The sequence below is a fragment of the Dermacentor albipictus genome, chromosome 1, assembly GCF_038994185.2.
Source record: "Dermacentor albipictus isolate Rhodes 1998 colony chromosome 1, USDA_Dalb.pri_finalv2, whole genome shotgun sequence".
NCBI classification, from domain to species: Eukaryota; Metazoa; Arthropoda; class Arachnida; order Ixodida; family Ixodidae; genus Dermacentor; species Dermacentor albipictus.
The window spans coordinates 243,977,241-243,997,976 of record NC_091821.1 but is presented as its reverse complement, the minus strand read 5'-3'; the positions used below and the strand labels follow the sequence as shown (position 1 = coordinate 243,997,976).

General features: G+C 43.8%; 1 protein-coding gene across 4 annotated transcripts in view; it reads right to left on the bottom strand.

Annotated features, from left to right (window-relative positions):
• Positions 1-20,736, bottom strand: part of DCTN1-p150 (dynactin subunit 1) — a 50,294-nt gene that overhangs the window by 27,444 nt on the left and 2,114 nt on the right. For all 4 annotated transcript variants that reach the window (XM_065439668.1, XM_065439667.1, XM_065439670.2 and 1 more), the window contains exon 2: positions 16,500-16,790. In XM_065439668.1, coding sequence (XP_065295740.1) covers positions 16,500-16,782 — 283 coding nt within the window. In that variant the 5' untranslated portion in view covers positions 16,783-16,790. The remainder of the gene's footprint in view (positions 1-16,499; positions 16,791-20,736) is intronic.

Genomic DNA, 20,736 nt, shown 5'->3' with positions numbered 1-20,736 from the left:
ACCTAATCACTTGCACGACCCAGATGCGCAAAAACTAGACAATCATATTGCCACCAGTAACAAGTGTGCTCACTGGCCTGCACTGACGAAAAGAATGGTACAACAGGGAAAAGTTTCTCCTCAAGGCCGCTTTAAAAACACGGGATCAACACCAAACCTGAAACAAGAAAATAATTCTAAGAATTACCTCTTTAAGTTGATGCGCAATGCTGATGTAAACAAAATCAAATGGACCTTTAAGAAAGTTGTGCGGACTTCTATACTTGCAGACCTTTATTGACTATGAAGCAAGAGCTACAGGTTCGGAGCTTCTGGACATGTATTCCTATGCAAAGTAGTCCATGCGAATATGGCATCAGTTTCGGTTTGGGTTCTCCAAACTTGCATAGCTCCTTTACTTTAGTGAAGGCAAACACAGTTAACTCCGCCTGAGTTTCTGAAGCTAGCACCATATGTATCAAATTCTGAATTTTAAGGAAAAAAAGTTGTTCACCTCATTTAAGAGCAACATGTAATTAATCCAGAGATATTTACGGCAAAGTTGCTTGCAGCGCAACTTTATACTTCTTTCACAGTGAAGCACGTTAAGGAGAATTTCACAACTGTTTCCTTGCAGTGGCAGTGTGGTCAGTATTGAATGTCAGCTAGAGGGCAGTGAGCAATGCAGTCTCCATCGGAGCCCCGAAGCAGCTGTGTGACCACCGCATTGGTGAGAACGCAAAACCAATGCCGGAGTGTGTAGAGCCAGCGCAGCATAACTCAGCTCACTTACTCGTTTATACACACCGATGGTTTTGAGTTCCAGATGGGTTCGCCGGGTTTCTGCATACCTGTTGCAGACACTTATTCTGTGTGCTTCGACAGCCATTTGTTGCTGCAGTTGGACATCAGTTTCTCAGGAGAGCTGACAGACAGAACAGCAGGCGACAAACACTCACCAGAAGATGCAGTCACCATTTTGCCTTGGAGAGGTGCGCAAAACATGCGACAGTCTCGCATGTGGAAAAACTCAAAAGGGCAAACGAAGAACTTAAATAGACCGGTGAATCGGATGTACTGTTTCAAATCACATGGGTTAGAAAACGAAACAACTCTTTTCTCTATTTCCCACCAAAGAAAACAGAAACGAAATTGCGGGACTACTTCCAGCAGCAGTGCCACAGGTGATCTTAGGTTCTGTAGCTTTCACTTGTCTCTCGGTATAGCAGCAGCCCGCCGAGGAGCCCAGGTGAAAGCACAGTGGCTCCACTGTCATTTTGTACTGCCATGCATTTGCACAGTTCTTGTAACAGATGCAGGCATCATCCAGCCTTTTTCAGCTGCTCTTGGTCAGCAAGTGCTGTGTGAAGCTCCCTGATTTTTTTATTTATTTTTTTGTAGATGTGAACACTTATGCATTGTGCCTTGTGGCTCCACAAGTCATGTTAGTCACATTTTTTACTTGTATTTGTAATACTCAAAATTACCTTGTGCAAACTGCATATGCATGCTTTATGCGACACTAGGAGATGACAAATAAGATAATGTGCTTTATCTAAAAGCAAGAATTTCACTCCTGCAGTTTGCTAGCAACAGTGATGGCTACACCATGAGTGGAAAGCGAGTGTTACAATTCCGATTTGGCAACTTTCAAATAAATCCAAAATAACTTGTTCTTGAGCAAATTTGCGCTTAAGCTTACTACACATATTTCTCAAATAAATGCGTTGAAGGTTATGTGGTTACAATATACAGGCTAGTACTGATGACCAAGCTGGAAAGTTATTATTAGCACATTTCAATCATTTCATCCTGTAAACAAACAATGCCAGAAATCTTCAGAAGACTAAGCATAGCATGGCATGAGCTGAAGATTGACATGCCTTAAAGAGGCAGCCATGCCTGCATGTACAATTTTATAGTTTAAGCTACAATCATAGAAGTGGTAAACATATAGTGTTTCAATTGGCTTTTCAGTCCTCAACCAGCTGAACCAGCTTTCTCCTTAGTTTAAGCAATAATGATCACACATCCTGACTGCACTATACCAACAGCGATAACTTACAAAATTCCCTTACACATAGAATGTCCTACAGATGTAAAGCACAGGTGGTTGCTTAAATAGGGGAATGTGGCAACACATAAACAAACTACTGACCAACAAAAGAGCGCTTTACCGTGTACTGCAAAACATGCATATGTGTTCTGCATTTCTTAAGAGATAGGGTTGCTGGAAGGAACAAAAATAAAGAGAGGGAAAGAATGGGAGTGAATGGTTGGATGCCCCTAGGAGAAACTTCCAAGAGAAATTTTATTGGTTTCATCTTAGTGGAGTAGGAAACAATAGATCTCATACAATGGTAAAACTGATAGCCTGTATTGGCCTACTGCATTATGAAATAGACACTGATAAAACAGACAGCAGGTATTGGTATATGAAACAACAGACCTGATACACTGATAGCTTGTATTGGTTGGTTAGCTTATGAGTGTACTGGTGTAGATAGGAGCATGGAGTACCAAAGTGGTTTGTTCTACAAAGGTGCATTAATTGTTCATTTTAAGGCGAAGCATTCTAGGCAAACCCTACAAAACTTTGCTCATTATGGTTGCTTCTGCTGTTATGCCAAGCAGCATTTACAGCCCTATCTGCAGTACCCCTACAGATGTGCCGGCAGCCAGCTCCGTTCTCTACAAAATGACACAGTGAAACAACAAACAGTACCTAAATATCCTCAGTGCAACAAATATACAGCTTGGAATGCATAATTCCTTTATTAAAGCAAAGCCTTGTGTGCCTTCATTCTCTATGTTTGGTATGTCTGCTTGGTCGGTTTCTTGCCGAGCACTGCTATCCATACAAGTTTAGGTAATGATCACTACTGCCATTGCATCTATTGGGATACATTTAGCATTTTATTTGTCCAGTATAAGTTTATATCACTACTTCTATTGGTTAAATTGGGACCCATAAAGCATTTTACTTGCCTTATAGCACATTGTATTGCGCTGTAGAAGAAGCTACAAGACTGGCAGAAATCTCTATGGGACCTGTACATTTCGGTATTGGACCCATAATTCTTGTATAGTACCAATAGAAACTTCTATTGGACTCTTCCCTAAAGTGCACTCTTAATAAAGGGAGGGCAATGTTTGTGTGAGCCACCCAAAATTAGCTGCGTACAACACCTTAGACAAGACAAAGCACGACTGCATTGGACGGACAGCTGCTCGAATTCGATGAATAACAATGAAAACAGTACAACCGCACCAAGAAAACCAACAAGCTCCACGACAGTGGCAAGAATGTGAAGATAAGAAAGTGTGATTTTCCCTGTGTAGTAGCTAAGGCCTAATAATGCTGCTTTGTCTTGCATGTTTGATCATTTTATTTGAGAGTTTGTGGACTACAACTTCAGACAGCTAAATCTGGTGCACACGGATGGTTTCTCAGGAGCACACATGCCAATTTCCTTCAGCGAACAATGTTGGTGTGATCGCACATTGCAGGCCATGTCAGGAGCCGGCAGGTAGCATGGGGAAGGCACACTATGCCCATTTTCCCAGTTTCCCCAACGTTCCTGCAACATTGCAAAGCGCACTTCTCTTCCCAAGACCCATGGGATAAGGAGAAATAGCCGTCTCTCCACAAGGGGGGCTGCCCCTTTGCACAGGTAAAAATGTATAAAAGAGCATTGTCGGAGGAGACCCTCTCTGTGCTGGACAAGCATACCTGCCTGCCAGCTGTGAGTGACCCCTCACCCCGTCGCCTGAAATAACATGTAACGAGGTGAGCCTATTACAGCCCTTTTACAGAACGGACTTTCCCTCTGCAAATGTTTATTCCTCATTACTTTCGAAGCAATAAATATTGTTTCAGCCGACTCCGATGGTTGCCTCATTCACCCGAACCCGCCGAGCTGCAATTACCTGCGTTATGGGTTGGGGACACCCTACGGAACTGTGTGAGGCTAGATTTAGAAGCTCGTCTTCAGCCCCAGCCACATGAAGAGTTATTTTCATAGTTTCTGTTTAAAAAAAAGAAACCGGCATCGAGAGAGACAAAAAAAAAATGGCAAAGTCATTTAAGGCTGATTACGAGCGGGAATGCGAAAGGATTATAGTCATTTTAGTTAAAATCTTTTTTTTCCGCGCATTCCTTGTTCGTGCAAGCTCTTGCCTGTATTCTAACTGCACCTCAGCAAGGCCAAATCAAAATGCGCCAAGCATCTCAAACCACTCGCTTGCCGGCGAAGAGTTCATAACTTGAAGAACCGCTCAGCGGCGTTCAAATGGACATTACTGCTTTTTATTTTTATATACTCATTTTATACACTCATGACATGGCGCCATTTTCTCCTGATTGGCTATGCCGTCAGGTGTCCAATGATACACGCACTAGGCCACACATTTAGTCAACCAGAACTGTGGAGCCACCTTGGCTTGAGGGAAGAGTTCTCAACTTACACCCCCGAGCCTCGAGTTCGATTCCCACCCAGATAAATATTTACTGAATTTTCTTTTCAAAGTATTTAATTTACTTTGTTTACAGAAACATCCCTTATAAATTTCACATCAATTCGGGCATTTTGTAACATGTTTTTACTCAGCATTGTCGGCCATTTTTGATACCATCTTTTGGTCATGCCAACTACGCTGACATGTTTTTGTGTAACGGGGGATATAATACTTTCACATTAAAATAAGTCAAGAGCAAAGGTGGCGAACCAGACAGCAAAGGGCATATCAAGGTGCAATGAAATGTCTATTCCTGCAATAAATTATGCACAAATGCCACCACAGCCTTCTTCCCGCAACCCATTGTCAAACATACCTTTCATTACAAGGCATTTTCAGAAAGGAAATTCTTTCCTCTACAAACGTACAGCTGATCAAAAAAAGAAAAAGAAACAGGTAAAGGCTACATGGCCAGTACCAGAAACGGCTGACTGGTCTTTACATTTTGGCGACAGGGTCCACCTGCATGAAGTGCTTATTGTTCTACGCCTATTGGCCTTGCACTGCAAGATTGCTGCTGCTTTAAATCAATTTATAGCGAAGTTTCAAATTGAATACACTTCCTAGAGGAACGTCAGCAATGATGGTCCCTTTCTATGGAAAGGCTCATTAAAGTGGCACTCTAACCAATTTTTTTAATGCTATTAGCATTCTTTGGGAACTTCAAGTTTGTAGTATGTCTCTATGAACATCTGCACCTAACCTCTTTCCTGCCTACTTGGGTCACTGGGTAAGTCCGTGGTCAAATGGATAGAGCGTCAAACTGCTCTGCTGAGGGCCGGTTTCAAAAGCAACTGTTGGACCAACTTGGGTCAGTGGGTATGTAACTCTGGATATGCGGTGCTCTCCAATGAACCTCTTTGATGTCAACTTGGGTCACCAGGTATTTGCCACTATGTATGCACCACAAACCAAATGAGCAATTAACAAAAGTCCCAAGATAATGAACACATCAAGGACTTATGTAGGTGCGGATGGAGTAAGCCTGGCTTACCAGTCAGCAGTCAATGCTTGAAGCAATGCCTGTTGTCGATTCAGGGGTAACCTTTAGGTAGTTATGACTGTGGTATATAGCCTCAAGATCTAAACTAACTAGGAATGAAGTTGGGTTCATAAACTGGGTTCATGAATGCTGTCACTGAGAAGCATGGCTAATTGATATATCCATTGGAAAACAATGGACATTTAGCCGAGTTGAAGCCCTCTTCAACTCGGCTTTCTATAAGATGGTTGTTATAAACAAACCATCTGTTACCCACTGACAACTTGAATGAGAAGGAGGTAGCCAATTAAGAAGTATTTTTAAAGGTATGGATAGTCTATGCCTAGAGAATGAATATGTTCCCCTTGCTTCAAATTGCTTTGCGTACTTTTTTGACCCGAAAAAAAAAAAAAACTGCAGACTTCAGTGACCCCTTCGCAAAGCAGCTTTTATCAACCACGTGTGAAATGCACGTGAATAATATGTGTCTCAGTATTGCTCCTTTTTTCAGTAAGCAATGCTAACGATTCATTAAAAAAAAGTCTTCTAATAATTTACAACATTTATTAGGCATGGAAACATCGTCACTTGCATGCAGAGCTCATAAATATATACAGTGTGTCTCAATTAACTATTATGTACTAAGATTTAAGAAAAAGCAATTATGTTACTCAAAGAAAACCTATGGCATATTGTTTACAGTATAGTGCAGTAGCCGCCAGCAATTATTTTGTTACTGAGATTTAGCTGGGTAATTGTAATTATCTAACTCAAGACATACTTTCCTAATTACCAAAGTACCAACGAAGCACTTGTAGGCACAGCCAATGGACATATAAGTACTAATTTTTCTTAACTGATAAATAAACCCTGCAAAATATGAAAAATATCATGTGAATGAATGAATGAATGTTTGACGTTTTATGGCGCAAGGGCCAAGTATGGCCAAAGAGCGCCATGTCTGTGGTAATGACTTCGCAGTGTAATCATGAGTTCGATGAAGTTGGTGTGACGTGGCTGTAGAGGGGCCTTAAAAATGGTCGCGCTAAAGTGCGTAAAATCTGTATAATAAGATTATGGTGATGACTTATGACGTGTACTATGAACATTAAGATGCATTTAAAAAGAATGATACGATGTGTAAAAATACATAAGGTTATAAGATATGCTAGAGCACCACTGCCTCCTTAGAGCCTTTGAAAAATAAGGGCCTGGAGGCATGTGCTAAGCAAAACTGTTATCGCAGCAGCACCGTCTGGAGCAAGGATGCTCTACGAATATAATGGGCATATAACAAAAATATCATGTGAATGCGCTCCCAACCGCATTATAAAGCAGCGCCCTCAAACGGACTCCCTCTGTTAACCAAAACGACATAAAAGAAATAAAGAAAAAACATTGTGATCGAGCTAGTTCCTTACCTTCCATGCCTCGGCTGAAGTAACACGTCGTGTTTGGTGTTAGTTTGAAACAAGCTTCGATAGCTGTTGTTTTAGCGTAGATAAAGTGCCCGGATCTTTTTTTCTTTCTTTCTTTTTTGCCATAATACCTATCACCCCAAAAGCATATTGACAACATCAGTGCAAAGGTTTAAACCTTTGCCGATTATGAGTCACCAGAATGTTTGAGTAATATCATATGCACAGACAAGGCCAATTTTTGCAGAAATGCCCAGGTAAATTTGCATAATGTACACTATTGAAGGGACTCCAATCCACACTGGGTAAAGCGCAATTGGCACCACTACCAGTGGTCGTTCAATGTGTGGCGCAGAATTTATGCTAGCGCTATAATCAGTCCATCTTCTATCACACACCGACTGGACAGCGTTACGTGGACAAAATCCTTGAAGGAGTGGTGGGTGAGCTTCCCAGCAAAGTCCCGCTAACACGCCTTCCACTGCTGTGGTATTAGCAAGATGAGGCACCAGCACACAGCAGCAGCCACGGGGCACGAAACTGGCTGGATGCGACTTTTCATGCACAATTGACTGGAAGGCACGGGCCTTTAAATTGGCCGGCTAGGTCACGTGACCTCTCTACACTAGATTTCTTTCTTTGGGGTTATGTGAAAGATTGTGTTTATATGATCAAAACGATGACATTAGATGAGCTCAAGGCAAGGATAACAAATGTCTGCCGTAGAATTCCAGCGTCATACATCCAGAAAGCCCCTAAAGATGTGATAAGGCGGACTCAATACTGCATAGCTGCAGGAGACCTATTCAAATACGTCCTCTAGGTAGCAGCTGGTGTTCAACTGCGCTTATGAATTCAGAGCTAATAAGGGCATACTGAAATCTGATGTTTCTTTTCTATTTATTTATTTATTTATTTATTTATTTATTTTCATGCAGACATCTCGACTCATTTTTGAGCCGACAAATGAGCCGACTCGACGAATTCGGCTCATTTAGAAGTGGTACATTAATAGCGTCCTCGATCACCCGCACCGGCGCGCACCGGGGCGCCTTGGTGCGCACTTTCATCCTCGATCAACCGCACCGGTGCGCACCGACCATCCTCGATCAACCACACCGGTGCGCACCGACCATCCTAGATCACCAGAAGCGCACCCCGTTGGAGCGGTTTTCCGTTGCCCTGTCTCGCACCAAGAAAATCGGCAGTGCCGGGGTGCAATCCCAGCAAGCACTGCGGGACGCGCGCGCGCACTGCAGACTGCAGAACCGTGGATGCTCTGGCCCGATAGCTGCGGTTGCAACGGAGTTGACGGAGTTAGCCATTGGAGATGTCAGCAATGACAAAGGAAGCGCTGCTAATTGCCGCAATCGATGGGCTTTTTTCAAGTTCGTCTGACAGCGAAGACGGCATGCTTATCGACCTCGTCCAAAAACAATGTGGTGAAGAGCGGCCGAAAGTGGACAGGTTCGTTGAAAGGGTCGTCAGGAACGGGTCGTCAGGATTAATTATAAGATCCATTGGTGTTTGCTTGCAACCAGGTATGTCGGAGCACGCAGTTTGACAAGGTTCGAGAGCTTGCCGCAGATGCTCAGCACCTGCAAACAACAAAATGTGCGTACGCGCGTGTTCGCGCACGTCTTGCGTGCCAGAGGCAAAGTAGCGCTGCATGCAAGCACCCTGCAATGGGTGCAGTTTTGTCCTCGATGTTGACCCTCCGCAGTGCGCCACCACGGCGGTGCAAGGCGCACTATTCTGGTTTCGGGGCAACCCCGGGGCAAGGTGATTGAGGACGCCATAACTTTTTTGAAAGCATCGGTTTTACTATTTCTCTACAACGTGGGTCACTTCCCAGTCTGTTTGTTTCGGTTTTGTTTTTTTGCCATGAACATGTTCTTGCAGCAGGTATACACTCTCATGAAAAATGAAACTGTCACTTCAATTTAGCTGTGGTCCGAAGCAAGTTTCTGGCACGAAATATAGCCACATAGCTGATGCGGCGCGAGCAGAGTCGAGATTTTGAAACATTCTCTCCTATTGCATTGTTTTTCATGTTTCGTGTGTGGTCAGAGCGACGCTTCGGCCCATTATCGAGGGTCCTTTGTTATCAATGTGATCAGTCGGCCTTGAGAGACAGATAATAAGTGTGACAAAGAAATGAGAGGAAGGAATAACTGTGAAGCCGCGGAACCTGCTGTTGGTGCTCCTTTCGTACCATTATCAAGGTGATGCACTGCCCCTTCTGCTTTGCAACAGGCTAAGCAGTTGCTTTCAATCAGCTTATTTGAGGGCGCTGCTTTATGATGCGGGTGGGAGCGCAGTCACGTGGTATTTTTCATATTTCATGGGGTTTATTTATCAGTCGGAAAAAATTGTACGCAATTAGTACATCGCTCAAAGCACAGCAGTTAGATGTTATTTGGGGGTGCCTATAAATGCCTCATTGACACTTTGATAATCAGGACACTACATTTCGAGTCAGATAATTAACTGCAATTACCTAATTAAATGTCGGTAACGGGATAATTACTGGCAGCTACTCCACTGTACTGAAAACAATATGCACTAGGTTTTCTTTGAGTAATGCAATTCCTCTTCTTCTTAAGTTTTGTTGCGTGATAGTTGGGACACATCCTCTATAATACACTCAGTAACCGAAATCAGGCCAAACCAGATTCACTCAATATCCGAATCAATAGCAGCCATGCGCAGTAGCGCTTATACTTGGACTCACAGAAAAAAAAAAAAAAAGAGGGAGAGAGAGAGAGAGCCTGCAATTTCTCCGGAAAGGCGAAGCAGTATTACTGATAGCGAAACCTGCCGTGGTTGCTTAGTGGCTATGGTGTTGGGCTGCTAAGCACGAGGTTGCAAGATCGAATCCCGGCCGCGGCAGCCGCATTTCGATGGGGGCAAAATGCAAAAACACCCATGTACAGTAAAACCTCGTTAAACCGTACCCTCTTAAATAGTAGTTTCATTTTAAAAGTAGTAAAGTCAAATCCCTGACTCAGTGGCCATTGAATATAATGTGTTTTCTATCCGCATAAACCCTACCAGGTTATTGTGTACATATCGGTTAACACAGTGTTTCCACTTTTCGTAGCGCAAACACAGCGGTGCGTAGTCTCCATCAGGCCGCCCGGCAGAACAAGCCTCAGAGATCAGAATGGCCTCCAATCGCCCTGTGCGTTTGTGCGTGAAGCCACATCAACATCATTTCGGCGCTGTGCGCCGTGCCAGAGAGAATTGTGGCATCGTGCAAAGAAGGACTCGCGTCATGCCATAGCTAGGATAAAAAAGACGCCGGGTGCTCAGCATAGAAGAAAAATTAGGCATCATTCGTGCTATCGAACGTGACACAAAGAAGTCGGCGCTGGCACGCGACAGGGATCTACTGTTGATTACAGTGTGTGGCATTTGGAATGCGAAGTTGCTGCTCGGCAGTGCTGCTGCGACCGCAAAGAGATGTTGGCTACGAGGTTAGACTTTTTGCCATCATTGCCTCTGTTCTTGTCGAAGTGTTGACTAGCGACAGTGATGAGAACGACATGGAAAGCAACAGCATGGGCAATTCAGGCCCGACAGTGGAAAAGGCTGCGTGTTACGTCGGCCTCTTGAATGCAATCGTCGCGACGAGAACAGCACCCCGCAATGAAAAAAGCGTCCCGCAACTTCTGCAGCGCTACCGCCCGTGTGCACAGAGAACATGAAACGCCAACAAGCAATCTGCCATACGAGTGTTTGCCGAGAAGAGGGGGCTGGCTGAAAAGCTGGCTTGCAGCTTCAGTAAGTTCGAGGCCGCTGTTGTCGCTGCTAGGCCTCCGCAGCATCAATCGAAAATACCACTTTTGTCGCGCGAATTGCATAAATAATGCATGTTTTTTTTTTCTTTCATCACACTCTCTCCAAGTTCCGTTTTTGACAGGTAAGTGGGCAATCTCATGCTATTTCGGTTAAGCAGTACTGCCATTTAGTATGTACTTCTGCCAAGCTCTGGCTAACTACGATTTGACGAGGTTTCACTGTACTTAGATTTAGGTGCACATTAAAGAACCTCAGGTGGTCCAAATTTTCAGAGTCCCCCACTACGGCGTGTCTTATAATCAGATTGTGGTTTTGGCATGTAAAATCCCATAATTTCAAATTAGTGATAGCGAAGTATACAAGAATTACACGAAGGAAGATTACACCTCCGAGAGACGCCAGATTCTTGGTGGTGCTAGAGGACTCGGGCTGTGAAATTAAACTGTCTCCTCCCACGACGTCTTGTAAATACTTATATAAGGCCATCACGTGAACAATTCTTTGAGGTTACATGAAGTTTCTTCAAATGCAACTGTTATATATACATATAATCATATCATGAGAAGCCAACAAACAAAGACACCAAGGAACACATAGGGGAAATTACTTGTACTTACTAAATGAATTAAAGAAATGATAAATTAATGGCAATGAAAGTGGATGAAGAAACAACTTGCCACAGGTGGGAAACAATCCCACGTCTTCGGCGCGGTTTCCCCATCCATTTTCTTGGGCTCTACTAGAATGTGTTCTACTAGAACTAACCTTGGGAGTGTTAGCCAGCGCCACCACTCACAAACCTTGGCAGCGGATGTCGAACATCCTTTCCGCCGCAGGCATCACGAGTACATGACCTTTTTGGGCGAGGGCAACTGGTCAATAAACCCACACATACTACCTGAAGGCATCAATGTTGCCAGATTTGAGACCCTCATTATGTAATGAACGAGAAGAAATGGGTTAACCGAGGGGCCTGATATTTATTAATCATAGCATAAGAAGCTAACAAACAAAGACACCAAGGGCAACACAGAGAAAATTACTTGTACTTACCAATTGAATTAAAGAAATGATAAATTAACGCAAAAGAAACTGGATGAAAAAACTATTTGCCACAGGTGGAGAATGATCCCACATCTTCGCATTATGCGTGTGATGCTCTAACCATATATATATGTATATAGTTAATTGAAGAAACGAAGGAGCACACTTGCGAAAATTGCATTTTTAGTGTTTAATGTTTCGGCCGTGGCACGGCTTTCGTCAGAATAAACACAGATACAAGTGCACAGCCGCTTTTATGGGCATGCGCACTTGGGCATAATCAGCAGTACATGCATGTGTACATTTGCAAATGATAACAGAAAAGGTTGTGGGATTCTCTCCCGTGCCTTGGACGGGAGCTATGTGAGAAAACAACATATCAGGGGACGCGTGAGAGTTGCGCATCCCCACAAAGTGCAGCAGTAAGTATAACTTGAGCACGATAAATGATATGTGTGAAATATCATAATGGTATCACGATGATTGTACATGAAGTTACAGAATGATATTGTCACGAGCTCTGTCATGAACCACAGCTGCCGCAGACAGCCAGGTGGAAAAAAGAAGAGAACGACGGTAGCCAAGCTGCCTTGGGACCGCTCTCAAAACGCACCTATCAACCAGATTCATCTGATCGTGTGTAACATTTGGTGGAGCTGTACTGGGTAACTCCCACGACCTACAACCGAGCCATCAGCACAAGAACTACGCTGAAGCTGTTGCCTCGCCGAACTTTCGCCGTCACGCTCAATCATGGCCACAGAGCAAAATACCCTCACCAGCAGTGCCTTGGCGAGCCTAGTCCCTATCCAACACTACCGAGAGCCACGCACGTTCTCGGCGAAGGCAGAGGCAGATGTGGATGAGTGGCTAGCCCATTACGAAAGGGTAAGCCAATACAATAACTGGAACCCTGCCAGTCAGCTTAGGAACGTTTTCTTCTTGGCTGGCACGGCGTTGGTATGGTATGACAACCATGCGGACATGCTAACTACATGGACACGCTTCGTTGAGGAGATCAAGAACTGTTTCGGTGACTCGAACGCAAAGAAGAAATGTGTGGAATTCACATTAGCCCAGAGAGCTCAGGTACCTGGCGAGACTTGCACTACCTATATCGAAGAAATTTTGAAGCTGTGCCAAACCGTCAACCCTCAAATGACAGAGGAAGATAAAGTGGGGAACGTTGTAAAAGGAACAGCGGAAGACGTGTACAACTTCCTCATTGGTAAAGAGAACTCGAACACTGAATCAGAACTGATACGGCACTGCCTTACGTTCGAGGCGCTGAAGACTCGTCGAATCACACCAAAGTTTGGATGGCTGGCCTATGTAACGACCGTAGCAAGTGTTGACACGAGTCCTCTGCATCCAGACCTTTCATCCGTCATTCACCAGATAGTCCACAAGGAGCTCCAGCGGCATGACGAACAGGCACGTTACGCGGCACCACCTTGCAGCTCCTCCGTTTTCCGAGACACTTTTTGGGAACCCCCTTCAGCTACTTGGAACCACTCAGTGAACGGATCTTAACGACTCCAGAGACGAACCGCCATTACGGTACAACCGAACCACCACGCAATGATTCACCCTCTCAACGTTTTGATCCATGCCCACGCAACTTTTGTCCACGAAGACTTGCCGCTACCTACGACTTTCAAGGGGAAGAGCCTCGTTACCCTCAACCGATGTCTTCAGCAGAATACTTCAATCTGCATTCTGAAGTTCGCCCTTTGCTAGTGTGTTACTTCTGCGACATGCCTGGCCATATAGCTAGGTACTGTAGCTGACGCCGAGCATCGACCTACGGACCGTCAGCGCAGACTATGCGATCTAGCGGTCGTACACTGCGCACTCAATGACCAGGAGACTCCACTTCAGGAAGCCACTTCCGAGAGGACCGATGCACCACCCAGGAGACCTACTTTGGAGAAGAAAGAACCCAAAACCGCTACCGCTCCCCTGCCTCCAACCGTACTCTGACGCCACCACCAACCTACCAAGCCTCCCAATCACCATCCCCTCGGTCACGATTCACGTCACCATCGCCTCGGTGCAGTTTTGTGTTGCCCCCGCCGGAAAACTAGCCAGCGCGGCCGATGGAGGCGAGGTCGCTGGAAAATGTGCGCTGCCGATTCAACTGCCTCCATCTATTTTCCTGCTGAAGAATAAGGTTCATGTACTGATTGATGGGGTCTCTACAATGGCTTTAGTCGACACGGCAGCAACTGTCTCGGTCATGAGTATGGGGTTTAAAGGCCTTCTGGGACCAGTGCACTAGTTTCCATGGAGTCAGTGGTGTATCATTATACCCAGTTGGTGTCTGTAACGTGGATGTGTCTTTAGGTGGGTGGGAAAGTTTTTAATGCAGAGTTTACTGTTCTTCCTCGCTCCTTGCATGACGTGATTCTGGGGATTGACTTTTTGCAATTGTGTGGTGCCAATGTTGACTGCCGGGCGGGTTAACTCAGTGTCAACACCAGTGTTTCGCCTGTGCTCTTTGAAGGTGCAGCTTGCCCGGAGAGTGTGTTGTGCGTGTCTGATGATACAGTTGTGTCCGCCTCATCCGCGATGCGTGTTGCCATCGCCTGTACATCTCCGACTCCTATCTCGTCCGATGCCGCAGTGGAACCTGTACATCGAAACTGCCTCAAGGAAAACGTGTTAGTTCCGCACTGTGTGGTCTCAGTGACCAATGGATGCGCGGGGCCGTGGGCACTAAACTGTTCCACTGAAGCGGCAGTGCTACCTCAAGGACTAAAGACTGCCACGTTTCAGGAAGACTCGCCCGTATTGGTAGCAGTACTTACAGAGTTACCCGATGGAGGAGCAACCAGTGTCTCGAGCTCCGGGAGCTTGAAAATATTTCCATGATTGATAAATCACTCAGTGATCACAAGCGTTGAGTGTTGATGGCCCTGCTTACGAAACACACCTCGGTATTCGACTTTGGGCAGCACGATGGCCCGCCATCGATTCCTGCGTCCAGAACTCGTCATCGCATCAACACAGGAGCCGCCCAGCCAATCCGACAAAAACTCTATCGTGTGCCTCCATCAGAATGCAAGATAATCAGCGATCAAGTCCAAGAAATGCTATGCAAAGGTGTCATTCGAGAATCATCTAGTCCTTGGGCAGCCCCCGTGGTATTGGTGAAAAAGAAAGATGGTACGTGGCGGCTCTGCGTTAATTATCGTCGCCTAAGCACCGTTACTAAGAAAGATGTACATCCGCTCCCACGAATTGATGACGCCATCAACTGCCTCTTTGCGGCATCTTACTTTTCCTCTATTGAGTTACGGTCAGGTTACTGGCAAATTCCTATACACAAGGACGACAGAGAAAAGACAGCATTTGTAACTCCCAATGGATTATTTGAGTTTAACGTGATGCCTTTCGGGTTGTGTAATGCGCCCACAACGTTCGAAAGGTTCATGGACACAATATTATGTGGCTTAAAATGGGAAGTTTGCATGTGCTACTTAGACGACGTTGTGCTCTTAAACCATCTTAAAACCTTTTCACGGAATCACCAAGAGTGGTCTATCATCACTCGAGGAATCTGCGTGACCTAGTAACCTCCTCCAAGACTAAAGCGATTGCTTCTACTGGTTGTCATCCCTGCAATAAGCCCCGCTGTAAAGTTTGTACACATATGGCCACATCAAAGACCGCTAGAAGCACAGCATCCAATTTTTCTGTTAAAATCAACGGCAACTTCACTTGCGACAGCACTAACATCATTGATCTACTTGAATGTTCAGCGTGTCATATGCAGTGTATCAGTCAGATCGAAACATCTTTCCAAATTAGATTCAACAACCACAAAGCACGCGTTAACAGCTTGCCGCACCTTCCATTGTCTAAACATGTTCGACTGCCACGTCATACGTTTTACAACATCAAAGTAACAGTAATACAATCAGGTTTCAAATTGCACCATGATCGAGAAGTATGAGAATCCCTTCTCATTCATAAATTTAACACTGTGTCACCTGGTATCAATGAGAGCGTAGGAAAAATGTCGTGACTTTCTGCCATATCTTGATGTGTATGTTCTTGTACAGAATTGACAAACCATGCCAAATCCATTTGTTCCTAGTTTTGCTATGTCGGAATTGATATATATATATATATATATATGTGCACACACACACACACACACACACACATGGGGTTTGGAAAGCTGGTCCAGTCCCCCCCGCAAAAATGAAAAGCTTCCGCCTATGCTGACAAGTTTCATGGTAACTCAAAAGGATAGAAAGTTGGGCGAGCTGCTACGGTAACATGATCTTGGATTGACGGGCGAAGTGAGATGGACAGAGACATGTCAATCTCGGATTGTAGCGCTCGTCCTGTCTGCTCTAGTCTCTGTCCGTGTCACTTCACGCTACAATCCAAGTTCATGGTAACTGCAGCGCAATACTGAGCTACACAAGGAATGTTCTAAACATAAGCCTGATCATGCCATGCTTGCAACATGCAATCAAAGGAAGTTTCATTTTTAATATGGCTATCCTGCTCAGCACAGGGCACGAAAATGAATAATAGCATGTTATTGAAATTAAATGGGACAACATTATGCAAAAGAAAGAAAAAGACGTGCGGCAGCAATATGGCAACTAAATCAGAATTTAGATAATGTTGCTTGCTTTCACTTCACAGAGGAATTCAAACTAGCTGGATATCACATTTTATGGGGCTACCTACATAAATATAGCAAAGGAGCATCAAAAGTCACACTGTGTACCTACCAAGGGGCTTTGCTTGCTCTGGAGTATCACCAGGAGGTTCTTCCTCCAACAGCCGTAGCTGCGACTGGCGCACAAAAATGCCATGGTTGTCAGCACAGGAGAAGTAGGTACGTCCCTGGACAGTGCCATTGTTCTTGCCCTTGGGCTCATCCAGGACCACACCCACCCAGCGGCCAGAGGAGAAGCTCGTGTTGCCAACAAAAGCCACCCGACCACGCACATCTTTGCCAGCCACCTCCACACGGGCACCAACCTCAATCACCTTGCCATCGAAAGTCGTCATGTCTTTCCCTACACACACAAAACTCACTTGAACAGTTGGGCCTGCGCACTGCATCTGAGCACATTACCTACAATTTCCACTGGTACTGCATTACTAAAACACAATTCACTTTACACACTGCATTTTATGAATTGTAGTCTGCATGCTGAACCTGTTTACCTGCTGACATTGGCTGCAAGATAGTTGCAAGTGTAAACTGCATGGAGTTTCTTTTTTCCATTATTTTTTTTTCTAGTCTTGTACAATTCTCAAAGTCATGCTGTCATAAAGATGTTTAGAGCACTGTGGCATTAGTACGTTCATAGTGGATCACAAGGGCATGCCAGCATGAGTGACCTTGTGTTTTGAAGTGCTGACCACAGGACCACTGCACAGCCACGAACATAGCAGCATGTTTTAAGGGCACTGGCAAATAGTTGTTGACACAGTTGACAGCATGTGAACCAATTAAGAAACAAGCAGTTATTCAGTCATATTTAATTTTAAGGTTTTCATACCGTCTGATGGCATTTGAGCTATCTTGCCGTGAGTGTACATGCTCAAGTTTCCACCAAGCTAATCGAATAAAGGTGTGGGAGCCGCTGCACCTGATCCAGAGCTAAGCATTTGTGTCTTTCTCTTAATCGGTCCCACGTTTCAGCACTGCTCCCTTAAAATGCTGGACCAACTAGGATCAATTTGTACCTTGACTCAGTTCCTTTCCAGTGTGCAGCACTCTTCTACTTTCTGCTTCTTTTACAAACCTAACCTGTGCGTCACACTAGTATTTCTGGAAACTTGCTGGGCTAAGCCGTACTCACAGCACGCATGTCTGCATTTTTATATTAGTCTCATGTTTTAGCATTGCTTTCCTCAAAAATGCCTGACCACGATGGCAATTCCTTACAAGATGAAGCAATCTTGCTAAAAGTATTCGGCACCCAGCAATTGCTCCAGAGAACCAGTGACAGCCAACACGATCTGGGTAAATATTGCTTTCAGAAGCACCACACATATTCAGTAACAGATTTTGATTGTGTATACACATTGCCTGAATAATAGTGCTTAAACCTAAGGCAATATGTTATGTGCTTTTGTGACTTCTTCTGAACAAATTCTCAAACCCCTTTGAAAGAACAAGAACACTCACTGCATCATTCAAACAAAGCATGATTAAGCACATGAAAACTTGCCATCTTAAATGTGCAGTAGCAAAGGAGCACGGTAAAAGAATTGACACCAACAAGAAAACTAAAGATTTATTGCTAACGCTGTAGAAAATACTATGTGTGTGGAATGATGAGGCACAGCATCTTTTCTGTCAGTTTGATCTCTTCCATAAACCATTTTATTGCTGCAAATCATAGTGCATTACCTGGTCAACAAACTAGCCCACTTTTGAACAACAGAAGAGGATTAAGATTTGTTCCAAAGTGAGGTGCCCTTATACAAACCATGCTAGCTAGATGATCTGGTACCCTGCCTAGAAATCACAAAAAGAAAACATGAGTTCTCCAACTCTGGATCCATTTCCATGCATAATTTCACAGAATTAATCCTGGCAAGATTTGTCATTTACAAAACTTGACTTGGTATGTATGTATGTTGGTGCTGTGCTAACCAGCTGCCCTAGATCTTTACAAATTATTTGTAAAGATCCCCTTTTCCACGGCACACTGGATCACCTGACCTATCTATAGAGTGGCAACAGTTCATTTAGAAGCCACACGGAAATTTTTTTACTGTTGCTAACTGCGAACTCTCTCAATTAAGGACTAACTGCAGCAAAATTTTGGACCGCATAAAAAGCCCAGTTTCTCATAAAGCAGCCTTAATACTAAATTTTTCTTTTAAATTTGAATGGACGTGTCACAAAGTGCTCACAAAAATGCTTGCTTGTTGGGAGCATCACCCCCAGCCTATATACAATGCCTATACCTAGTTGCCTCCCAAGGGGACCACTGCCAGGGCCATAAGCCAGATATATAAAGCTGCTGCAGCTTTCCAAAGCCATTCTTGATTAACTAGCCAAATGACTCCCCAAAAGTTGGGTTAATTCTAATAAACCTCTTGGTTGGTGACTGTCTAATACATATAGAACATGAATAAGAATAGCGATTTGTGCGAGTTGATCTAAGTTTGCGGCGTGATGATTTTGACAGTGCAAAGCACTGAAGTGCCGAATGAAAAGCAAAGAAATGGAGGGTTAGCAAAAGAAGGACAAACGCGAGTGCTCACATACAAAGGACACGAGCGCTGTGTGTCCTTGTTTCACTAACCCTTCATTCTTTTTTATTTCCACACTTCAGTGCTTCGCAGTGTGAAAATGATGCCATTAATATAGAATAAGGCTGAGTCCACTAATAAAAGGCCCACTTAAAGTAAACCTTCACTTGGTAAAAACACTTTGTCATTGACCAATAAGCCTTGCATGAAGTCTATGCAAGGCTTTCCATTTATCATAACTCAGCTACTGCACCAGTTCTATTAGAATGAGTGGAATCTGAGGCACAGATCATATGTAAAGCAAGACAGTCATGGAAATACAAAAGCACACAATTCAAATATGGCTGGAAAGAACGTTAGATTTACAGGAAAGTGGTATCAGTGATACTGAGTGCACTGTTTCAGATCTTTCTACATATCCTTCCTAGTACAGCATACCAAGCACCTTAAGAGGGACTCTGTGGTCGTCTAGACATTGCTCTTTATATTTTTCCAACTCTCAAGGAGCCTCGAGTCATTTCCTTTTTACTTATATGACGACATGGATCCCGTGTCATTACAGTGTTACGCAAGTATTGACAGCACCTAAGAAATTCAAACTCTATTCATAATATACAGGGTAATCTTTGGTATAATTTAGCCAAAAACCCAAAAGCTAAGCAATACCTACATAGAGTGAGGCTTCACAATCAAGGTTATAATTTGGACAAGAACATTACCATGCCACATTGCACTGTATGTGGCATGGTACCAAACATGCTAATAACCAGACAAACCTGACAAATAACTGGGCCTAGTTTCAAATGGTAAATTCCATGTAGATTATTTTCAAGAAACAAGTCCTTATGATTCTTAACCTGGCTGGTTCTTTTACATATTTTTTAAGGGCAAGTGCAATTATAATGAACTTATTGTACAGTGAGCACATTTTACATTACAAAGTTTTTAAGTTTTCTGAAATTTTAAGTTGTATTTGTATGTATTTAGTTGTATTTAAGTGACTGTATTTTAAGTTTTCACAGACACTTGTGAAAGAAGTGGTCTGAATTATGAATTCTAGAGACTGCTTCGACTTTTGAAAACAAAAATGTGCATTGACCTGCCGACCCCAAGCTGCAAATCCTAGTGACACTCCACAACTCACCCAGAACATAGTTCACTCGCACTTCCCACCCGACGTTTTTGTAATGCACATTTGTAAAATTATTGTATAAAGAACACTGTAAGTGCACATGCGTCCACAGCATGGGAATAGTGTGGTCTAGATAGTGGTGACATTTATTGAACTCTCAGCGAAACAAACAGTGAGCCACCATCCATGAAGCAGCACACACCCAATTGGGTGACCTAAGGCCAGAGAGGTCTGTAAATGTTTCCACCACAATCAGAAGGATGCCAGTCATGTAGCTCAAGCAAATGTAACCTGTAGTAGGGATCTTTAGTGGAGAATTCAGTTGTGTCTACAGAACACAAATTGCAAGCTGTAATTTTTGTCAACCCTTTCAATGATGATTATGTCAATTGTCTGACAGACCTTGTTCTCACAACAATTTTTTTTGCTAGCTTTATTCTATTCCTATCATCCACCATTCTGGAGCGGCAAACTCTGGTGTTAATGTAGATGGTGCGCTGGTCAGGCCACAGAAGCATATAAAGGAATAGAAATAGAATACAACCTTTACATTGTTCCTGCCCTCGTGACACCACTGTAATACCTGAAGTCAAGAATAAGCAAATGGGCTAAAAGCT